This window comes from Anastrepha ludens, chromosome 5 (genome assembly GCF_028408465.1).
Source record: "Anastrepha ludens isolate Willacy chromosome 5, idAnaLude1.1, whole genome shotgun sequence".
Taxonomy (NCBI): Eukaryota; Metazoa; Arthropoda; class Insecta; order Diptera; family Tephritidae; genus Anastrepha; species Anastrepha ludens.
Window position 1 is genome coordinate 35,587,900 of NC_071501.1, and position 18,883 is coordinate 35,606,782.

General features: G+C 33.7%; 6 protein-coding genes across 6 annotated transcripts; 3 read left to right on the plus strand and 3 right to left on the minus strand.

Annotated features, from left to right (window-relative positions):
* The first annotated feature begins 62 nt into the window (after nucleotides 1-62).
* LOC128864631 (histone H3-like) lies at nucleotides 63-6,440 on the plus strand. Its single transcript, XM_054104390.1, has 2 exons — nucleotides 63-623; nucleotides 6,005-6,440. Exons 1-2 carry the CDS (start codon nucleotides 222-224, stop codon nucleotides 6,413-6,415), a joined length of 813 nt encoding a protein of 270 aa, XP_053960365.1. The 5' UTR covers nucleotides 63-221; the 3' UTR covers nucleotides 6,416-6,440.
* Nucleotides 5,347-5,742, minus strand: LOC128864789 (histone H4). Its single transcript, XM_054104548.1, has one exon. It carries the CDS (start codon nucleotides 5,682-5,684, stop codon nucleotides 5,373-5,375), a length of 312 nt encoding a protein of 103 aa, XP_053960523.1. The 5' UTR covers nucleotides 5,685-5,742; the 3' UTR covers nucleotides 5,347-5,372.
* A 4,689-nt stretch (nucleotides 6,441-11,129) lies between the features above and the next one.
* LOC128864790 (histone H4) lies at nucleotides 11,130-11,525 on the minus strand. Its single transcript, XM_054104549.1, has one exon. The coding sequence runs from the start codon at nucleotides 11,465-11,467 to the stop codon at nucleotides 11,156-11,158; it is 312 nt and encodes a 103-aa protein (XP_053960524.1). The 5' UTR covers nucleotides 11,468-11,525; the 3' UTR covers nucleotides 11,130-11,155.
* A 108-nt stretch (nucleotides 11,526-11,633) lies between these two features.
* LOC128864632 (histone H3-like) lies at nucleotides 11,634-18,006 on the plus strand. Its single transcript, XM_054104391.1, has 2 exons — nucleotides 11,634-12,189; nucleotides 17,571-18,006. Exons 1-2 carry the CDS (start codon nucleotides 11,788-11,790, stop codon nucleotides 17,979-17,981), a joined length of 813 nt encoding a protein of 270 aa, XP_053960366.1. The 5' UTR covers nucleotides 11,634-11,787; the 3' UTR covers nucleotides 17,982-18,006.
* Nucleotides 13,858-14,229, plus strand: LOC128864774 (histone H2B). Its single transcript, XM_054104532.1, has one exon. It carries the CDS (start codon nucleotides 13,858-13,860, stop codon nucleotides 14,227-14,229), a length of 372 nt encoding a protein of 123 aa, XP_053960507.1.
* Nucleotides 16,913-17,308, minus strand: LOC128864785 (histone H4). The gene has a single exon (XM_054104543.1). The coding sequence runs from the start codon at nucleotides 17,248-17,250 to the stop codon at nucleotides 16,939-16,941; it is 312 nt and encodes a 103-aa protein (XP_053960518.1). The 5' UTR covers nucleotides 17,251-17,308; the 3' UTR covers nucleotides 16,913-16,938.
* Nucleotides 18,007-18,883: the final 877 nt, after the last annotated feature.

Below are 18,883 nucleotides of genomic sequence, written 5' to 3' on the forward strand. Positions count from 1 at the left end.
TACCAAAATCTCACAACTACAATACCCAAGCCAAAAGGTACACCATACATCTATCTCGCTTCAACACATGCCTACATAATACATGGACTTGTGAAACGTATTAGTTGAAACTGCTACTTAAGATGTGAAAGTCATACAATTTGTTATAGGTACAGTGTTTAGTGTTCTATAGTGTTCTACAGTGTTCAAGTGTGGGAAAATAATAAAGTGAGTAGTGAAAAATGGCTCGTACAAAGCAAACAGCCCGAAAATCGACTGGTGGAAAGGCACCACGTAAACAATTGGCGACAAAAGCTGCACGCAAAAGTGCACCAGCAACTGGTGGAGTTAAAAAGCCACATCGTTATCGTCCAGGTATAGTGGCGTTGCGTGAAATTCGTCGCTATCAAAAGAGTACCGAATTATTGATACGCAAATTGCCATTCCAGCGCTTGGTTCGTGAAATAGCGCAAGATTTCAAAACTGATCTACGTTTCCAAAGTTCTGCTGTTATGGCTCTACAAGAAGCAAGTGAAGCATACTTGGTTGGTCTTTTTGAAGATACCAATTTGTGTGCCATCCATGCTAAGCGTGTTACAATTATGCCAAAAGATATTCAATTGGCTAGACGTATTCGTGGTGAACGTGCTTAAATCAATAAGAAAACTTACGAAAAAACGGTCCTTTTCAGGACCACAATTTGTTAAACGAAAAAGATGAAAAATTTTATTGAAATATTTATGCATATATATGGGCCTGTTCGTAAATGCAAAAATTGGCAACACCGCAACTCATAAGTGGTCGAAAATGCAACAATGCAGTATATTGTGCGCAAATAGTAGCAAAACACAAATCATAAAAATGGCTGATGCAACAGATGTGTGCTGATTAGCAGTGGCAGTGCAGAATAATCATATTATGCAGCGCAGTGATGAATTTACGAATAGCCTTTATGTGTAGATATTTTTGTGTTTTCGTAAATGTATGTAGTACATACCTATACAGTTCTTTATCTACTCCATATCGTTTCTACTCGTGTGCTTTTAAGTATAGTCGGCATGCATGTATACACGTTTATGTAGGTATATGCACACATAACCAGTTTATAAGCAGCAATTTTGGCGCAATTCGGTAATATGTATAAAAATGTAATACACCTAATGGGATGCCACGTTCTTTATTAAGAATATTAAATGAATAAGAAAACTATTATAAAAAAACGGTCCTTTTTGGGACCACAATTTGTTTAATGAAAAAGATCAAACATTTTGTTGGAATATTTATGCGTAAACATATATGATATTTTTGTGTTTTCGTTAATGTACGTAGTACATACATACACATGTTTTTATCTACTCCACATCATTTATACACGAGCGGTTTTTAGTACAGTCTGTAGGCATGTATACACATGTATGAATGAATATGTATACATAACCAGTTTATATGCCGCAGTTTTGGCGCAAATATACATGCGTCTATTCACATTCGATAATATGTATGAAAAAATAACACATTTAGTGAGAAATTATTTAAATCTCTTTGTAAATGTATTTTGTCGTCCTGAAAAGGACGGTTTGTTTGCGTCGGTATTTATAATTATAATTCGCCTATATTTTTCACTTTATGCTTTCTTTTCGGTCTTCTTTGGCAAAAGTACAGCTTGAATATTAGGCAAAACACCACCTTGAGCAATAGTTACACCGGACAACAATTTATTCAATTCTTCATCGTTGCGGATGGCCAATTGTAAATGACGTGGGATGATTCTTGTCTTTTTGTTATCACGAGCAGCATTACCAGCCAATTCAAGAACTTCAGCTGCTAAATATTCCATAACTGCAGCTAGATAAACTGGAGCACCGGCACCAACACGCTCAGCATAATTGCCTTTGCGCAACAAACGATGAATACGACCAACTGGAAATTGAAGACCAGCACGATTTGAACGGGACTTTGCCTTTCCCTTAACTTTACCACCTTTACCGCGACCTGACATTTTCACTCTTATAGATTGTTCACTTCACTACACTAAAAAGCACTGTACTGTATTATACTCAATGTATAAGCACACTATTCACTGATACACAAAATGTGCGCTGCTTATATACTTTCTCGCTATGCTGAGCACCAACCCTTATACTGTGCTGTTGATCATCGTGCGTGTACTACTACTTCGTATTGTCTCGCCGAAGAGTTGGTCGGAAAATATACACTTAAGCCTGCACACGACACATGGTAGGTATAATAAGTGACAAATAGTGTGAGTGAAAATAAAATCATAAAATCATCAAAGTTGTGAAGAAATTAAAATGCCGCCAAAAACTAGTGGAAAAGCAGCAAAGAAAGCCGGTAAGGCTCAAAAGAATATTACTAAAAATGATAAGAAAAAGAAGCGTAAGAGGAAGGAAAGTTATGCTATCTACATCTATAAAGTGTTGAAACAAGTACATCCTGATACCGGTATTTCATCCAAGGCCATGAGCATTATGAATAGTTTTGTGAATGACATCTTTGAGCGCATTGCTGCGGAAGCGTCGCGTTTAGCTCACTATAACAAACGTTCAACCATCACCAGTCGCGAAATTCAAACTGCTGTACGTTTACTCTTGCCCGGTGAATTGGCCAAACATGCCGTCAGTGAAGGTACCAAAGCTGTTACCAAATATACCAGTTCCAAATAATTTTTCCAACTGAACTAATGGTATATAAATGATTGACCAAACAAGGCCCTTTTCAGGGCCACAAAATATAAATTAACAAAGAGAATGAGAAAATGTCTTCATTAATATCTCTACATACATACATATGTATGTATGTATGCACATTGAAATTAATTTTAAAATTCCTTAATATTGAAGAATACCAGAGCTATGTTCATATGGTTTCATTAGTCTATTAAATATGATATTGGTTTGTTGAACTACTTGGTTTTTAATTTTTAAATGTTTTCTACACACTGTAAGGAATAAATTCACTTTTGATCTTTTTGTTAAGAGATTTTGTAGCCCTGAAAAGGGCTTATTATTAATTAACCATGAGGTTCCGTTTGTAACTCACTTACAAACACCGTAAATTATTTACTTTTTACCTGCTGCTGTAGGTTTTTTTGCGGCTGGCTTTTTATTCGATGCAGACTTCTTGGATTTAGCAGCAGTTGCTTTTGCTTTAGCTGCTTTTGGCTTAGCAGTTGCAGATTTGGCTTTAGTTGGTTTCACTTTTAATGCACCACCCTTTTTTGCATCTTTCGCCTTAGCCTTTTCAGTTTTCTTCTTTTCAGCTGTTTTCTTACTGGCAACAGATTTTTTTACCTTTTTCTCACCACTTGCCGCCTTTTTGACTTTACTCAATGATTTTTTCTTTGATGCACCACTATCTGCTGCCTTCTTTTTAGCCTTAACCTTCTCTGCTGATTTTACGGCTTTTGATTTCAATTTTCCCTCGCTTGATTTACTAGCTGCAACTGATAGTTTGAATGAACCGGACGCACCTTTTCCTTTGGTTTGAATTAATTTGCCACTTGTAACAGCCGATTTCAAATAGCGTTTAATGAATGGTGCCAATTTTTGGGCATCACATTTGTATGTCGCACTAATATATTTCTTAATCGCCAAAAGTGATGAACCGCCACGTTCCTTTAAATTCTTAATTGATGCGTCGACCATTTGTTGTGTTGGTGGATGGGTAGGGGCAACCGACGGCTTTTTGGGTTTAGCTGCCTTAACCTTTTTGGCAACAACTTTTTTTTCAGCAATAGTAGCAGCAGTAGCTACTGGGGAGCTTACATTCACAACAGCAACTGAATCAGACATCTTTATTTATATATTGTAGATTAAAACCTCACTTTAAACACTTCACTCACTTTATGTACTGTACGCACTATACCAATAGAGCACTGGTAAATAAAGATAATTTCTGGAATTCAATATGTTGTTTAACTCTGTTTAAAATTTGAGAAGCAGAGCGAAAAGATGATAATCAAATTTTCACGTTCCAGTGCTATTTAGTGCTGCTATATGACAAACTTTAAGATTTATTTAATTCACTAAAATTCACTGAATTTACTAATTCAACAAATGAATATCTATAACGATAGTATGCATGTATCACTTCCATATCAATATACTTAAATTGGAATAAAGTCAATATTTTTCTTGTAACGAGTGTTTTAGTCGAAACTTTGTACTCAAAATATTACATTTTCGCTAGTTTTAGTCGATTTTCTTAAAACTCCTTAATATAAATCAATTATTACTATTGAAAATATAAAATATATCAAATTATCAATCATCTGAACAGTTTATTTTATATATTACTTAAAATAATATGCTTGAAAAAATAAAATTAAATATCTCCATGGTATCACCAGAGCAATTCTCAGTGGCGTTAGTTGGATGCATGAAATAATCCAATATTTTGATGAATATTGAAAACTTTAATTTTGGTTGAAATGAGTGATGGTAATGAAATAAATAAATTTCACTAATGTGAATTATTTTAATATAATATTTAATTTTTTTATATTAATGCAAATATTCACTAATCAATCGCATTTTTAAATATGTATATATATATATATATATATATATGTGTGCATACAAAATTTTTTATTTAATTAATTAAATATTATTTTACTTTATAAAAAAATTTAACTTTTTCTTTAAAAAGTTTGCAATATATGTCAAAGCAAGGTACAAAATTCCCATATGTACATACATACGTGCTTACATACACGTATACAACTTGTATGCTTGGCGAAGGCAAAAGGCAAAGGTAGTAAGAGTATGATTGTATTCCAAAGTTAAAGAAATAAATATAAATATGAAAATATAATTTTAACTACATATATATTTTTAAAAAGTTGTATTTATGTAGCGAAAAAAATTATTTAACAATTAAATATATCAGGCTAGAGGCCTGGGTGTTAAAATACAGCCATAATCTATTTAACACGTTCGCGGACACTTAAAAATTCAGGAAGCTGCAAAAATAGATAGGCAATTATTTTTGAAACTAGTTGTAATATCCTAAATCTGATTACACATGTATTATAACTGTAGTCAGAATATCGTATTTTAACTGTTATATGAAAGTACTTAATGAATCAAGTGGTCATTACTTTAAAATGTATATTAATTACAAAAACTTAAAGTTACATGAAATTAAATGAATAAAACTTGGCTTTAAAATTTGAATGCTATAGCATTCACGTCCGCGAACGTGTTAATTGTATAATGAGAATGTACATATGTACTCATGCACATCAAATATAGAATCACAACAGAATTGTGAGTTTGTTTAAAATTTTAATTGTACAAAATTTTGAATCTTTGTTAAAAGAATATTGTGGTCCTGAAAAGGACCGTTTTTTAAATATGTACGCAAGAAATTATTTAACCGCCGAAACCGTATAAAGTACGGCCTTGTCTCTTTAAAGCGTACACAACATCCATAGCTGTAACTGTTTTCCTTTTGGCATGTTCAGTATAGGTAACTGCATCACGGATAACATTCTCCAAAAATACTTTTAAAACACCACGAGTTTCTTCATATATCAAACCAGATATACGTTTTACACCACCACGACGAGCTAAACGTCGAATAGCTGGTTTAGTGATACCTTGGATGTTATCACGTAAAACTTTGCGATGGCGTTTGGCTCCACCTTTTCCCAAACCTTTACCACCTTTGCCGCGACCAGTCATTTTTTGATATTTACTATTTGCACAAGTAAGAATTTAACACTTTAACACTGTAACACTTCACCACCAATGAAATAACAGAAGCGAGAGCACATCTATTTATACCAAAATCTCACAACTACAATACCCAAGCCAAAAGGTACACCATACATCTATCTCGCTTCAACACATGCCTACATAATACATGGACTTGTGAAACGTATTAGTTGAAACTGCTACTTAAGATGTGAAAGTCATACAATTTGTTATAGGTACAGTGTTTAGTGTTCTATAGTGTTCTACAGTGTTCAAGTGTGGGAAAATAATAAAGTGAGTAGTGAAAAATGGCTCGTACAAAGCAAACAGCCCGAAAATCGACTGGTGGAAAGGCACCACGTAAACAATTGGCGACAAAAGCTGCACGCAAAAGTGCACCAGCAACTGGTGGAGTTAAAAAGCCACATCGTTATCGTCCAGGTACAGTGGCGTTGCGTGAAATTCGTCGCTATCAAAAGAGTACCGAATTATTGATACGCAAATTGCCATTCCAGCGCTTGGTTCGTGAAATAGCGCAAGATTTCAAAACTGATCTACGTTTCCAAAGTTCTGCTGTTATGGCTCTACAAGAAGCAAGTGAAGCATACTTGGTTGGTCTTTTTGAAGATACCAATTTGTGTGCCATCCATGCTAAGCGTGTTACAATTATGCCAAAAGATATTCAATTGGCTAGACGTATTCGTGGTGAACGTGCTTAAATCAATAAGAAAACTTACGAAAAAACGGTCCTTTTCAGGACCACAATTTGTTAAACGAAAAAGATGAAAAATTTTATTGAAATATTTATGCATATATATGGGCCTGTTCGTAAATGCAAAAATTGGCAACACCGCAACTCATAAGTGGTCGAAAATGCAACAATGCAGTATATTGTGCGCAAATAGTAGCAAAACACAAATCATAAAAATGGCTGATGCAACAGATGTGTGCTGATTAGCAGTGGCAGTGCAGAATAATCATATTATGCAGCGCAGTGATGAATTTACGAATAGCCTTTATGTGTAGATATTTTTGTGTTTTCGTAAATGTATGTAGTACATACCTATACAGTTCTTTATCTACTCCATATCGTTTCTACTCGTGTGCTTTTAAGTATAGTCGGCATGCATGTATACACGTTTATGTAGGTATATGCACACATAACCAGTTTATAAGCAGCAATTTTGGCGCAATTCGGTAATATGTATAAAAATGTAATACACCTAATGGGATGCCACGTTCTTTATTAAGAATATTAAATGAATAAGAAAACTATTATAAAAAAACGGTCCTTTTTGGGACCACAATTTGTTTAATGAAAAAGATCAAACATTTTGTTGGAATATTTATGCGTAAACATATATGATATTTTTGTGTTTTCGTTAATGTACGTAGTACATACATACACATGTTTTTATCTACTCCACATCATTTATACACGAGCGGTTTTTAGTACAGTCTGTAGGCATGTATACACATGTATGAATGAATATGTATACATAACCAGTTTATATGCCGCAGTTTTGGCGCAAATATACATGCGTCTATTCACATTCGATAATATGTATGAAAAAATAACACATTTAGTGAGAAATTATTTAAATCTCTTTGTAAATGTATTTTGTCGTCCTGAAAAGGACGGTTTGTTTGCGTCGGTATTTATAATTATAATTCGCCTATATTTTTCACTTTATGCTTTCTTTTCGGTCTTCTTTGGCAAAAGTACAGCTTGAATATTAGGCAAAACACCACCTTGAGCAATAGTTACACCGGACAACAATTTATTCAATTCTTCATCGTTGCGGATGGCCAATTGTAAATGACGTGGGATGATTCTTGTCTTTTTGTTATCACGAGCAGCATTACCAGCCAATTCAAGAACTTCAGCTGCTAAATATTCCATAACTGCAGCTAGATAAACTGGAGCACCGGCACCAACACGCTCAGCATAATTGCCTTTGCGCAACAAACGATGAATACGACCAACTGGAAATTGAAGACCAGCACGATTTGAACGGGACTTTGCCTTTCCCTTAACTTTACCACCTTTACCGCGACCTGACATTTTCACTCTTATAGATTGTTCACTTCACTACACTAAAAAGCACTGTACTGTATTATACTCAATGTATAAGCACACTATTCACTGATACACAAAATGTGCGCTGCTTATATACTTTCTCGCTATGCTGAGCACCAACCCTTATACTGTGCTGTTGATCATCGTGCGTGTACTACTACTTCGTATTGTCTCGCCGAAGAGTTGGTCGGAAAATATACACTTAAGCCTGCACACGACACATGGTAGGTATAATAAGTGACAAATAGTGTGAGTGAAAATAAAATCATAAAATCATCAAAGTTGTGAAGAAATTAAAATGCCGCCAAAAACTAGTGGAAAAGCAGCAAAGAAAGCCGGTAAGGCTCAAAAGAATATTACTAAAAATGATAAGAAAAAGAAGCGTAAGAGGAAGGAAAGTTATGCTATCTACATCTATAAAGTGTTGAAACAAGTACATCCTGATACCGGTATTTCATCCAAGGCCATGAGCATTATGAATAGTTTTGTGAATGACATCTTTGAGCGCATTGCTGCGGAAGCGTCGCGTTTAGCTCACTATAACAAACGTTCAACCATCACCAGTCGCGAAATTCAAACTGCTGTACGTTTACTCTTGCCCGGTGAATTGGCCAAACATGCCGTCAGTGAAGGTACCAAAGCTGTTACCAAATATACCAGTTCCAAATAATTTTTCCAACTGAACTAATGGTATATAAATGATTGACCAAACAAGGCCCTTTTCAGGGCCACAAAATATAAATTAACAAAGAGAATGAGAAAATGTCTTCATTAATATCTCTACATACATACATATGTATGTATGTATGCACATTGAAATTAATTTTAAAATTCCTTAATATTGAAGAATACCAGAGCTATGTTCATATGGTTTCATTAGTCTATTAAATATGATATTGGTTTGTTGAACTACTTGGTTTTTAATTTTTAAATGTTTTCTACACACTGTAAGGAATAAATTCACTTTTGATCTTTTTGTTAAGAGATTTTGTAGCCCTGAAAAGGGCTTATTATTAATTAACCATGAGGTTCCGTTTGTAACTCACTTACAAACACCGTAAATTATTTACTTTTTACCTGCTGCTGTAGGTTTTTTTGCGGCTGGCTTTTTATTCGATGCAGACTTCTTGGATTTAGCAGCAGTTGCTTTTGCTTTAGCTGCTTTTGGCTTAGCAGTTGCAGATTTGGCTTTAGTTGGTTTCACTTTTAATGCACCACCCTTTTTTGCATCTTTCGCCTTAGCCTTTTCAGTTTTCTTCTTTTCAGCTGTTTTCTTACTGGCAACAGATTTTTTTACCTTTTTCTCACCACTTGCCGCCTTTTTGACTTTACTCAATGATTTTTTCTTTGATGCACCACTATCTGCTGCCTTCTTTTTAGCCTTAACCTTCTCTGCTGATTTTACGGCTTTTGATTTCAATTTTCCCTCGCTTGATTTACTAGCTGCAACTGATAGTTTGAATGAACCGGACGCACCTTTTCCTTTGGTTTGAATTAATTTGCCACTTGTAACAGCCGATTTCAAATAGCGTTTAATGAATGGTGCCAATTTTTGGGCATCACATTTGTATGTCGCACTAATATATTTCTTAATCGCCAAAAGTGATGAACCGCCACGTTCCTTTAAATTCTTAATTGATGCGTCGACCATTTGTTGTGTTGGTGGATGGGTAGGGGCAACCGACGGCTTTTTGGGTTTAGCTGCCTTAACCTTTTTGGCAACAACTTTTTTTTCAGCAATAGTAGCAGCAGTAGCTACTGGGGAGCTTACATTCACAACAGCAACTGAATCAGACATCTTTATTTATATATTGTAGATTAAAACCTCACTTTAAACACTTCACTCACTTTATGTACTGTACGCACTATACCAATAGAGCACTGGTAAATAAAGATAATTTCTGGAATTCAATATGTTGTTTAACTCTGTTTAAAATTTGAGAAGCAGAGCGAAAAGATGATAATCAAATTTTCACGTTCCAGTGCTATTTAGTGCTGCTATATGACAAACTTTAAGATTTATTTAATTCACTAAAATTCACTGAATTTACTAATTCAACAAATGAATATCTATAACGATAGTATGCATGTATCACTTCCATATCAATATACTTAAATTGGAATAAAGTCAATATTTTTCTTGTAACGAGTGTTTTAGTCGAAACTTTGTACTCAAAATATTACATTTTCGCTAGTTTTAGTCGATTTTCTTAAAACTCCTTAATATAAATCAATTATTACTATTGAAAATATAAAATATATCAAATTATCAATCATCTGAACAGTTTATTTTATATATTACTTAAAATAATATGCTTGAAAAAATAAAATTAAATATCTCCATGGTATCACCAGAGCAATTCTCAGTGGCGTTAGTTGGATGCATGAAATAATCCAATATTTTGATGAATATTGAAAACTTTAATTTTGGTTGAAATGAGTGATGGTAATGAAATAAATAAATTTCACTAATGTGAATTATTTTAATATAATATTTAATTTTTTTATATTAATGCAAATATTCACTAATCAATCGCATTTTTAAATATGTATATATATATATATATATATATATGTGTGCATACAAAATTTTTTATTTAATTAATTAAATATTATTTTACTTTATAAAAAAATTTAACTTTTTCTTTAAAAAGTTTGCAATATATGTCAAAGCAAGGTACAAAATTCCCATATGTACATACATACGTGCTTACATACACGTATACAACTTGTATGCTTGGCGAAGGCAAAAGGCAAAGGTAGTAAGAGTATGATTGTATTCCAAAGTTAAAGAAATAAATATAAATATGAAAATATAATTTTAACTACATATATATTTTTAAAAAGTTGTATTTATGTAGCGAAAAAAATTATTTAACAATTAAATATATCAGGCTAGAGGCCTGGGTGTTAAAATACAGCCATAATCTATTTAACACGTTCGCGGACACTTAAAAATTCAGGAAGCTGCAAAAATAGATAGGCAATTATTTTTGAAACTAGTTGTAATATCCTAAATCTGATTACACATGTATTATAACTGTAGTCAGAATATCGTATTTTAACTGTTATATGAAAGTACTTAATGAATCAAGTGGTCATTACTTTAAAATGTATATTAATTACAAAAACTTAAAGTTACATGAAATTAAATGAATAAAACTTGGCTTTAAAATTTGAATGCTATAGCATTCACGTCCGCGAACGTGTTAATTGTATAATGAGAATGTACATATGTACTCATGCACATCAAATATAGAATCACAACAGAATTGTGAGTTTGTTTAAAATTTTAATTGTACAAAATTTTGAATCTTTGTTAAAAGAATATTGTGGTCCTGAAAAGGACCGTTTTTTAAATATGTACGCAAGAAATTATTTAACCGCCGAAACCGTATAAAGTACGGCCTTGTCTCTTTAAAGCGTACACAACATCCATAGCTGTAACTGTTTTCCTTTTGGCATGTTCAGTATAGGTAACTGCATCACGGATAACATTCTCCAAAAATACTTTTAAAACACCACGAGTTTCTTCATATATCAAACCAGATATACGTTTTACACCACCACGACGAGCTAAACGTCGAATAGCTGGTTTAGTGATACCTTGGATGTTATCACGTAAAACTTTGCGATGGCGTTTGGCTCCACCTTTTCCCAAACCTTTACCACCTTTGCCGCGACCAGTCATTTTTTGATATTTACTATTTGCACAAGTAAGAATTTAACACTTTAACACTGTAACACTTCACCACCAATGAAATAACAGAAGCGAGAGCACATCTATTTATACCAAAATCTCACAACTACAATACCCAAGCCAAAAGGTACACCATACATCTATCTCGCTTCAACACATGCCTACATAATACATGGACTTGTGAAACGTATTAGTTGAAACTGCTACTTAAGATGTGAAAGTCATACAATTTGTTATAGGTACAGTGTTTAGTGTTCTATAGTGTTCTACAGTGTTCAAGTGTGGGAAAATAATAAAGTGAGTAGTGAAAAATGGCTCGTACAAAGCAAACAGCCCGAAAATCGACTGGTGGAAAGGCACCACGTAAACAATTGGCGACAAAAGCTGCACGCAAAAGTGCACCAGCAACTGGTGGAGTTAAAAAGCCACATCGTTATCGTCCAGGTACAGTGGCGTTGCGTGAAATTCGTCGCTATCAAAAGAGTACCGAATTATTGATACGCAAATTGCCATTCCAGCGCTTGGTTCGTGAAATAGCGCAAGATTTCAAAACTGATCTACGTTTCCAAAGTTCTGCTGTTATGGCTCTACAAGAAGCAAGTGAAGCATACTTGGTTGGTCTTTTTGAAGATACCAATTTGTGTGCCATCCATGCTAAGCGTGTTACAATTATGCCAAAAGATATTCAATTGGCTAGACGTATTCGTGGTGAACGTGCTTAAATCAATAAGAAAACTTACGAAAAAACGGTCCTTTTCAGGACCACAATTTGTTAAACGAAAAAGATGAAAAATTTTATTGAAATATTTATGCATATATATGGGCCTGTTCGTAAATGCAAAAATTGGCAACACCGCAACTCATAAGTGGTCGAAAATGCAACAATGCAGTATATTGTGCGCAAATAGTAGCAAAACACAAATCATAAAAATGGCTGATGCAACAGATGTGTGCTGATTAGCAGTGGCAGTGCAGAATAATCATATTATGCAGCGCAGTGATGAATTTACGAATAGCCTTTATGTGTAGATATTTTTGTGTTTTCGTAAATGTATGTAGTACATACCTATACAGTTCTTTATCTACTCCATATCGTTTCTACTCGTGTGCTTTTAAGTATAGTCGGCATGCATGTATACACGTTTATGTAGGTATATGCACACATAACCAGTTTATAAGCAGCAATTTTGGCGCAATTCGGTAATATGTATAAAAATGTAATACACCTAATGGGATGCCACGTTCTTTATTAAGAATATTAAATGAATAAGAAAACTATTATAAAAAAACGGTCCTTTTTGGGACCACAATTTGTTTAATGAAAAAGATCAAACATTTTGTTGGAATATTTATGCGTAAACATATATGATATTTTTGTGTTTTCGTTAATGTACGTAGTACATACATACACATGTTTTTATCTACTCCACATCATTTATACACGAGCGGTTTTTAGTACAGTCTGTAGGCATGTATACACATGTATGAATGAATATGTATACATAACCAGTTTATATGCCGCAGTTTTGGCGCAAATATACATGCGTCTATTCACATTCGATAATATGTATGAAAAAATAACACATTTAGTGAGAAATTATTTAAATCTCTTTGTAAATGTATTTTGTCGTCCTGAAAAGGACGGTTTGTTTGCGTCGGTATTTATAATTATAATTCGCCTATATTTTTCACTTTATGCTTTCTTTTCGGTCTTCTTTGGCAAAAGTACAGCTTGAATATTAGGCAAAACACCACCTTGAGCAATAGTTACACCGGACAACAATTTATTCAATTCTTCATCGTTGCGGATGGCCAATTGTAAATGACGTGGGATGATTCTTGTCTTTTTGTTATCACGAGCAGCATTACCAGCCAATTCAAGAACTTCAGCTGCTAAATATTCCATAACTGCAGCTAGATAAACTGGAGCACCGGCACCAACACGCTCAGCATAATTGCCTTTGCGCAACAAACGATGAATACGACCAACTGGAAATTGAAGACCAGCACGATTTGAACGGGACTTTGCCTTTCCCTTAACTTTACCACCTTTACCGCGACCTGACATTTTCACTCTTATAGATTGTTCACTTCACTACACTAAAAAGCACTGTACTGTATTATACTCAATGTATAAGCACACTATTCACTGATACACAAAATGTGCGCTGCTTATATACTTTCTCGCTATGCTGAGCACCAACCCTTATACTGTGCTGTTGATCATCGTGCGTGTACTACTACTTCGTATTGTCTCGCCGAAGAGTTGGTCGGAAAATATACACTTAAGCCTGCACACGACACATGGTAGGTATAATAAGTGACAAATAGTGTGAGTGAAAATAAAATCATAAAATCATCAAAGTTGTGAAGAAATTAAAATGCCGCCAAAAACTAGTGGAAAAGCAGCAAAGAAAGCCGGTAAGGCTCAAAAGAATATTACTAAAAATGATAAGAAAAAGAAGCGTAAGAGGAAGGAAAGTTATGCTATCTACATCTATAAAGTGTTGAAACAAGTACATCCTGATACCGGTATTTCATCCAAGGCCATGAGCATTATGAATAGTTTTGTGAATGACATCTTTGAGCGCATTGCTGCGGAAGCGTCGCGTTTAGCTCACTATAACAAACGTTCAACCATCACCAGTCGCGAAATTCAAACTGCTGTACGTTTACTCTTGCCCGGTGAATTGGCCAAACATGCCGTCAGTGAAGGTACCAAAGCTGTTACCAAATATACCAGTTCCAAATAATTTTTCCAACTGAACTAATGGTATATAAATGATTGACCAAACAAGGCCCTTTTCAGGGCCACAAAATATAAATTAACAAAGAGAATGAGAAAATGTCTTCATTAATATCTCTACATACATACATATGTATGTATGTATGCACATTGAAATTAATTTTAAAATTCCTTAATATTGAAGAATACCAGAGCTATGTTCATATGGTTTCATTAGTCTATTAAATATGATATTGGTTTGTTGAACTACTTGGTTTTTAATTTTTAAATGTTTTCTACACACTGTAAGGAATAAATTCACTTTTGATCTTTTTGTTAAGAGATTTTGTAGCCCTGAAAAGGGCTTATTATTAATTAACCATGAGGTTCCGTTTGTAACTCACTTACAAACACCGTAAATTATTTACTTTTTACCTGCTGCTGTAGGTTTTTTTGCGGCTGGCTTTTTATTCGATGCAGACTTCTTGGATTTAGCAGCAGTTGCTTTTGCTTTAGCTGCTTTTGGCTTAGCAGTTGCAGATTTGGCTTTAGTTGGTTTCACTTTTAATGCACCACCCTTTTTTGCATCTTTCGCCTTAGCCTTTTCAGTTTTCTTCTTTTCAGCTGTTTTCTTACTGGCAACAGATTTTTTTACCTTTTTCTCACCACTTGCCGCCTTTTTAACTTTACTCAATGATTTTTTCTTTGATGCACCACTATCTGCTGCCTTCTTTTTAGCCTTAACCTTCTCTGCTGATTTTACGGCTTTTGATTTCAATTTTCCCTCGCTTGATTTACTAGCTGCAACTGATAGTTTGAATGAACCGGACGCACCTTTTCCTTTGGTTTGAATTAATTTGCCACTTGTAACAGCCGATTTCAAATAGCGTTTAATGAATGGTGCCAATTTTTGGGCATCACATTTGTATGTCGCACTAATATATTTCTTAATCGCCAAAAGTGATGAACCGCCACGTTCCTTTAAATTCTTAATTGATGCGTCGACCATTTGTTGTGTTGGTGGATGGGTAGGGGCAACCGACGGCTTTTTGGGTTTAGCTGCCTTAACCTTTTTGGCAACAACTTTTTTTTCAGCAATAGTAGCAGCAGTAGCTACTGGGGAGCTTACATTCACAACAGCAACTGAATCAGACATCTTTATTTATATATTGTAGATTAAAACCTCACTTTAAACACTTCACTCACTTTATGCACTGTACGCACTACACCAATAGAGCACTGGTAAATAAAGATAATTTCTGGAATTCAATATGTTGTTTAACTCTGTTTAAAATTTGAGAAGCAGAGCGAAAAGATGATAATCAAATTTTCACGTTCCAGTGCTATTTAGTGCTGCTATATGACAAACTTTAAGATTTATTTAATTCACTAAAATTCACTGAATTTACTAATTCAACAAATGAATATCTATAACGATAGTATGCATGTATCACTTCCATATCAATATACTTAAATTGGAATAAAGTCAATATTTTTCTTGTAACGAGTGTTTTAGTCGAAACTTTGTACTCAAAATATTACATTTTCGCTAGTTTTAGTCGATTTTCTTAAAACTCCTTAATATAAATCAATTATTACTATTGAAAATATAAAATATATCAAATTATCAATCATCTGAACAGTTTATTTTATATATTACTTAAAATAATATGCTTGAAAAAATAAAATTAAATATCTCCATGGTATCACCAGAGCAATTCTCAGTGGCGTTAGGTGGATGCATGAAATAATCCAATATTTTGATGAATATTGAAAACTTTAATTTTGGTTGAAATGAGTGATGGTAATGAAATAAATAAATTTCACTAATGTGAATTATTTTAATATAATATTTAATTTTTTTATATTAATGCAAATATTCACTAATCAATCGCATTTTTAAATATGTATATATATATATATATATATATATGTGTGCATACAAAATTTTTTATTTAATTAATTAAATATTATTTTACTTTATAAAAAAATTTAACTTTTTCTTTAAAAAGTTTGCAATATATGTCAAAGCAAGGTACAAAATTCCCATATGTACATACATACGTGCTTACATACACGTATACAACTTGTATGCTTGGCGAAGGCAAAAGGCAAAGGTAGTAAGAGTATGATTGTATTCCAAAGTTAAAGAAATAAATATAAATATGAAAATATAATTTTAACTACATATATATTTTTAAAAAGTTGTATTTATGTAGCGAAAAAAATTATTTAACAATTAAATATATCAGGCTAGAGGCCTGGGTGTTAAAATACAGCCATAATCTATTTAACACGTTCGCGGACACTTAAAAATTCAGGAAGCTGCAAAAATAGATAGGCAATTATTTTTGAAACTAGTTGTAATATCCTAAATCTGATTACACATGTATTATAACTGTAGTCAGAATATCGTATTTTAACTGTTATATGAAAGTACTTAATGAATCAAGTGGTCATTACTTTAAAATGTATATTAATTACAAAAACTTAAAGTTACATGAAATTAAATGAATAAAACTTGGCTTTAAAATTTGAATGCTATAGCATTCACGTCCGCGAACGTGTTAATTGTATAATGAGAATGTACATATGTACTCATGCACATCAAATATAGAATCACAACAGAATTGTGAGTTTGTTTAAAATTTTAATTGTACAAAATTTTGAATCTTTGTTAAAAGAATATTGTGGTCCTGAAAAGGACCGTTTTTTAAATATGTACGCAAGAAATTATTTAACCGCCGAAACCGTATAAAGTACGGCCTTGTCTCTTTAAAGCGTACACAACATCCATAGCTGTAACTGTTTTCCTTTTGGCATGTTCAGTATAGGTAACTGCATCACGGATAACATTCTCCAAAAATACTTTTAAAACACCACGAGTTTCTTCATATATCAAACCAGATATACGTTTTACACCACCACGACGAGCTAAACGTCGAATAGCTGGTTTAGTGATACCTTGGATGTTATCACGTAAAACTTTGCGATGGCGTTTGGCTCCACCTTTTCCCAAACCTTTACCACCTTTGCCGCGACCAGTCATTTTTTGATATTTACTATTTGCACAAGTAAGAATTTAACACTTTAACACTGTAACACTTCACCACCAATGAAATAACAGAAGCGAGAGCACATCTATTTATACCAAAATCTCACAACTACAATACCCAAGCCAAAAGGTACACCATACATCTATCTCGCTTCAACACATGCCTACATAATACATGGACTTGTGAAACGTATTAGTTGAAACTGCTACTTAAGATGTGAAAGTCATACAATTTGTTATAGGTACAGTGTTTAGTGTTCTATAGTGTTCTACAGTGTTCAAGTGTGGGAAAATAATAAAGTGAGTAGTGAAAAATGGCTCGTACAAAGCAAACAGCCCGAAAATCGACTGGTGGAAAGGCACCACGTAAACAATTGGCGACAAAAGCTGCACGCAAAAGTGCACCAGCAACTGGTGGAGTTAAAAAGCCACATCGTTATCGTCCAGGTACAGTGGCGTTGCGTGAAATTCGTCGCTATCAAAAGAGTACCGAATTATTGATACGCAAATTGCCATTCCAGCGCTTGGTTCGTGAAATAGCGCAAGATTTCAAAACTGATCTACGTTTCCAAAGTTCTGCTGTTATGGCTCTACAAGAAGCAAGTGAAGCATACTTGGTTGGTCTTTTTGAAGATACCAATTTGTGTGCCATCCATGCTAAGCGTGTTACAATTATGCCAAAAGATATTCAATTGGCTAGACGTATTCGTGGTGAACGTGCTTAAATCAATAAGAAAACTTACGAAAAAACGGTCCTTTTCAGGACCACAATTTGTTAAACGAAAAAGATGAAAAATTTTATTGAAATATTTATGCATATATATGGGCCTGTTCGTAAATGCAAAAATTGGCAACACCGCAACTCATAAGTGGTCGAAAATGCAACAATGCAGTATATTGTGCGCAAATAGTAGCAAAACACAAATCATAAAAATGGCTGATGCAACAGATGTGTGCTGATTAGCAGTGGCAGTGCAGAATAATCATATTATGCAGCGCAGTGATGAATTTACGAATAGCCTTTATGTGTAGATATTTTTGTGTTTTCGTAAATGTATGTAGTACATACCTATACAGTTCTTTATCTACTCCATATCGTTTCTACTCGTGTGCTTTTAAGTATAGTCGGCATGCATGTATACACGTTTATGTAGGTATATGCACACATAACCAGTTTATAAGCAGCAATTTTGGCGCAATTCGGTAATATGTATAAAAATGTAATACACCTAATGGGATGCCACGTTCTTTATTAAGAATATTAAATGAATAAGAAAACTATTATAAAAAAACGGTCCTTTTTGGGACCACAATTTGTTTAATGAAAAAGATCAAACATTTTGTTGGAATATTTATGCGTAAACATATATGATATTTTTGTGTTTTCGTTAATGTACGTAGTACATACATACACATGTTTTTATCTACTCCACATCATTTATACACGAGCGGTTTTTAGTACAGTCTGTAGGCATGTATACACATGTATGAATGAATATGTATACATAACCAGTTTATATGCCGCAGTTTTGGCGCAAATATACATGCGTCTATTCACATTCGATAATATGTATGAAAAAATAACACATTTAGTGAGAAATTATTTAAATCTCTTTGTAAATGTATT

Excerpts from the sequence above, each read along its gene's own strand:
- LOC128864789 (XM_054104548.1), bottom strand. The coding sequence starts at position 5,684 with ATGACTGGTCGCGGCAAAGGTGGTAAAGGTTTGGGAAAAGGTGGAGCC.
- LOC128864631 (XM_054104390.1), top strand. The coding sequence starts at position 222 with ATGGCTCGTACAAAGCAAACAGCCCGAAAATCGACTGGTGGAAAGGCA. Across the intron at positions 624-6,004 it reads CTAGACGTATTCGTGGTGAA|ATGGCTCGTACAAAGCAAAC; the intron begins CGTGCTTAAATC and ends GAGTAGTGAAAA.
- LOC128864785 (XM_054104543.1), bottom strand. The coding sequence starts at position 17,250 with ATGACTGGTCGCGGCAAAGGTGGTAAAGGTTTGGGAAAAGGTGGAGCC.
- LOC128864632 (XM_054104391.1), top strand. The coding sequence starts at position 11,788 with ATGGCTCGTACAAAGCAAACAGCCCGAAAATCGACTGGTGGAAAGGCA. Across the intron at positions 12,190-17,570 it reads CTAGACGTATTCGTGGTGAA|ATGGCTCGTACAAAGCAAAC; the intron begins CGTGCTTAAATC and ends GAGTAGTGAAAA.
- LOC128864790 (XM_054104549.1), bottom strand. The coding sequence starts at position 11,467 with ATGACTGGTCGCGGCAAAGGTGGTAAAGGTTTGGGAAAAGGTGGAGCC.
- LOC128864774 (XM_054104532.1), top strand. The coding sequence starts at position 13,858 with ATGCCGCCAAAAACTAGTGGAAAAGCAGCAAAGAAAGCCGGTAAGGCT.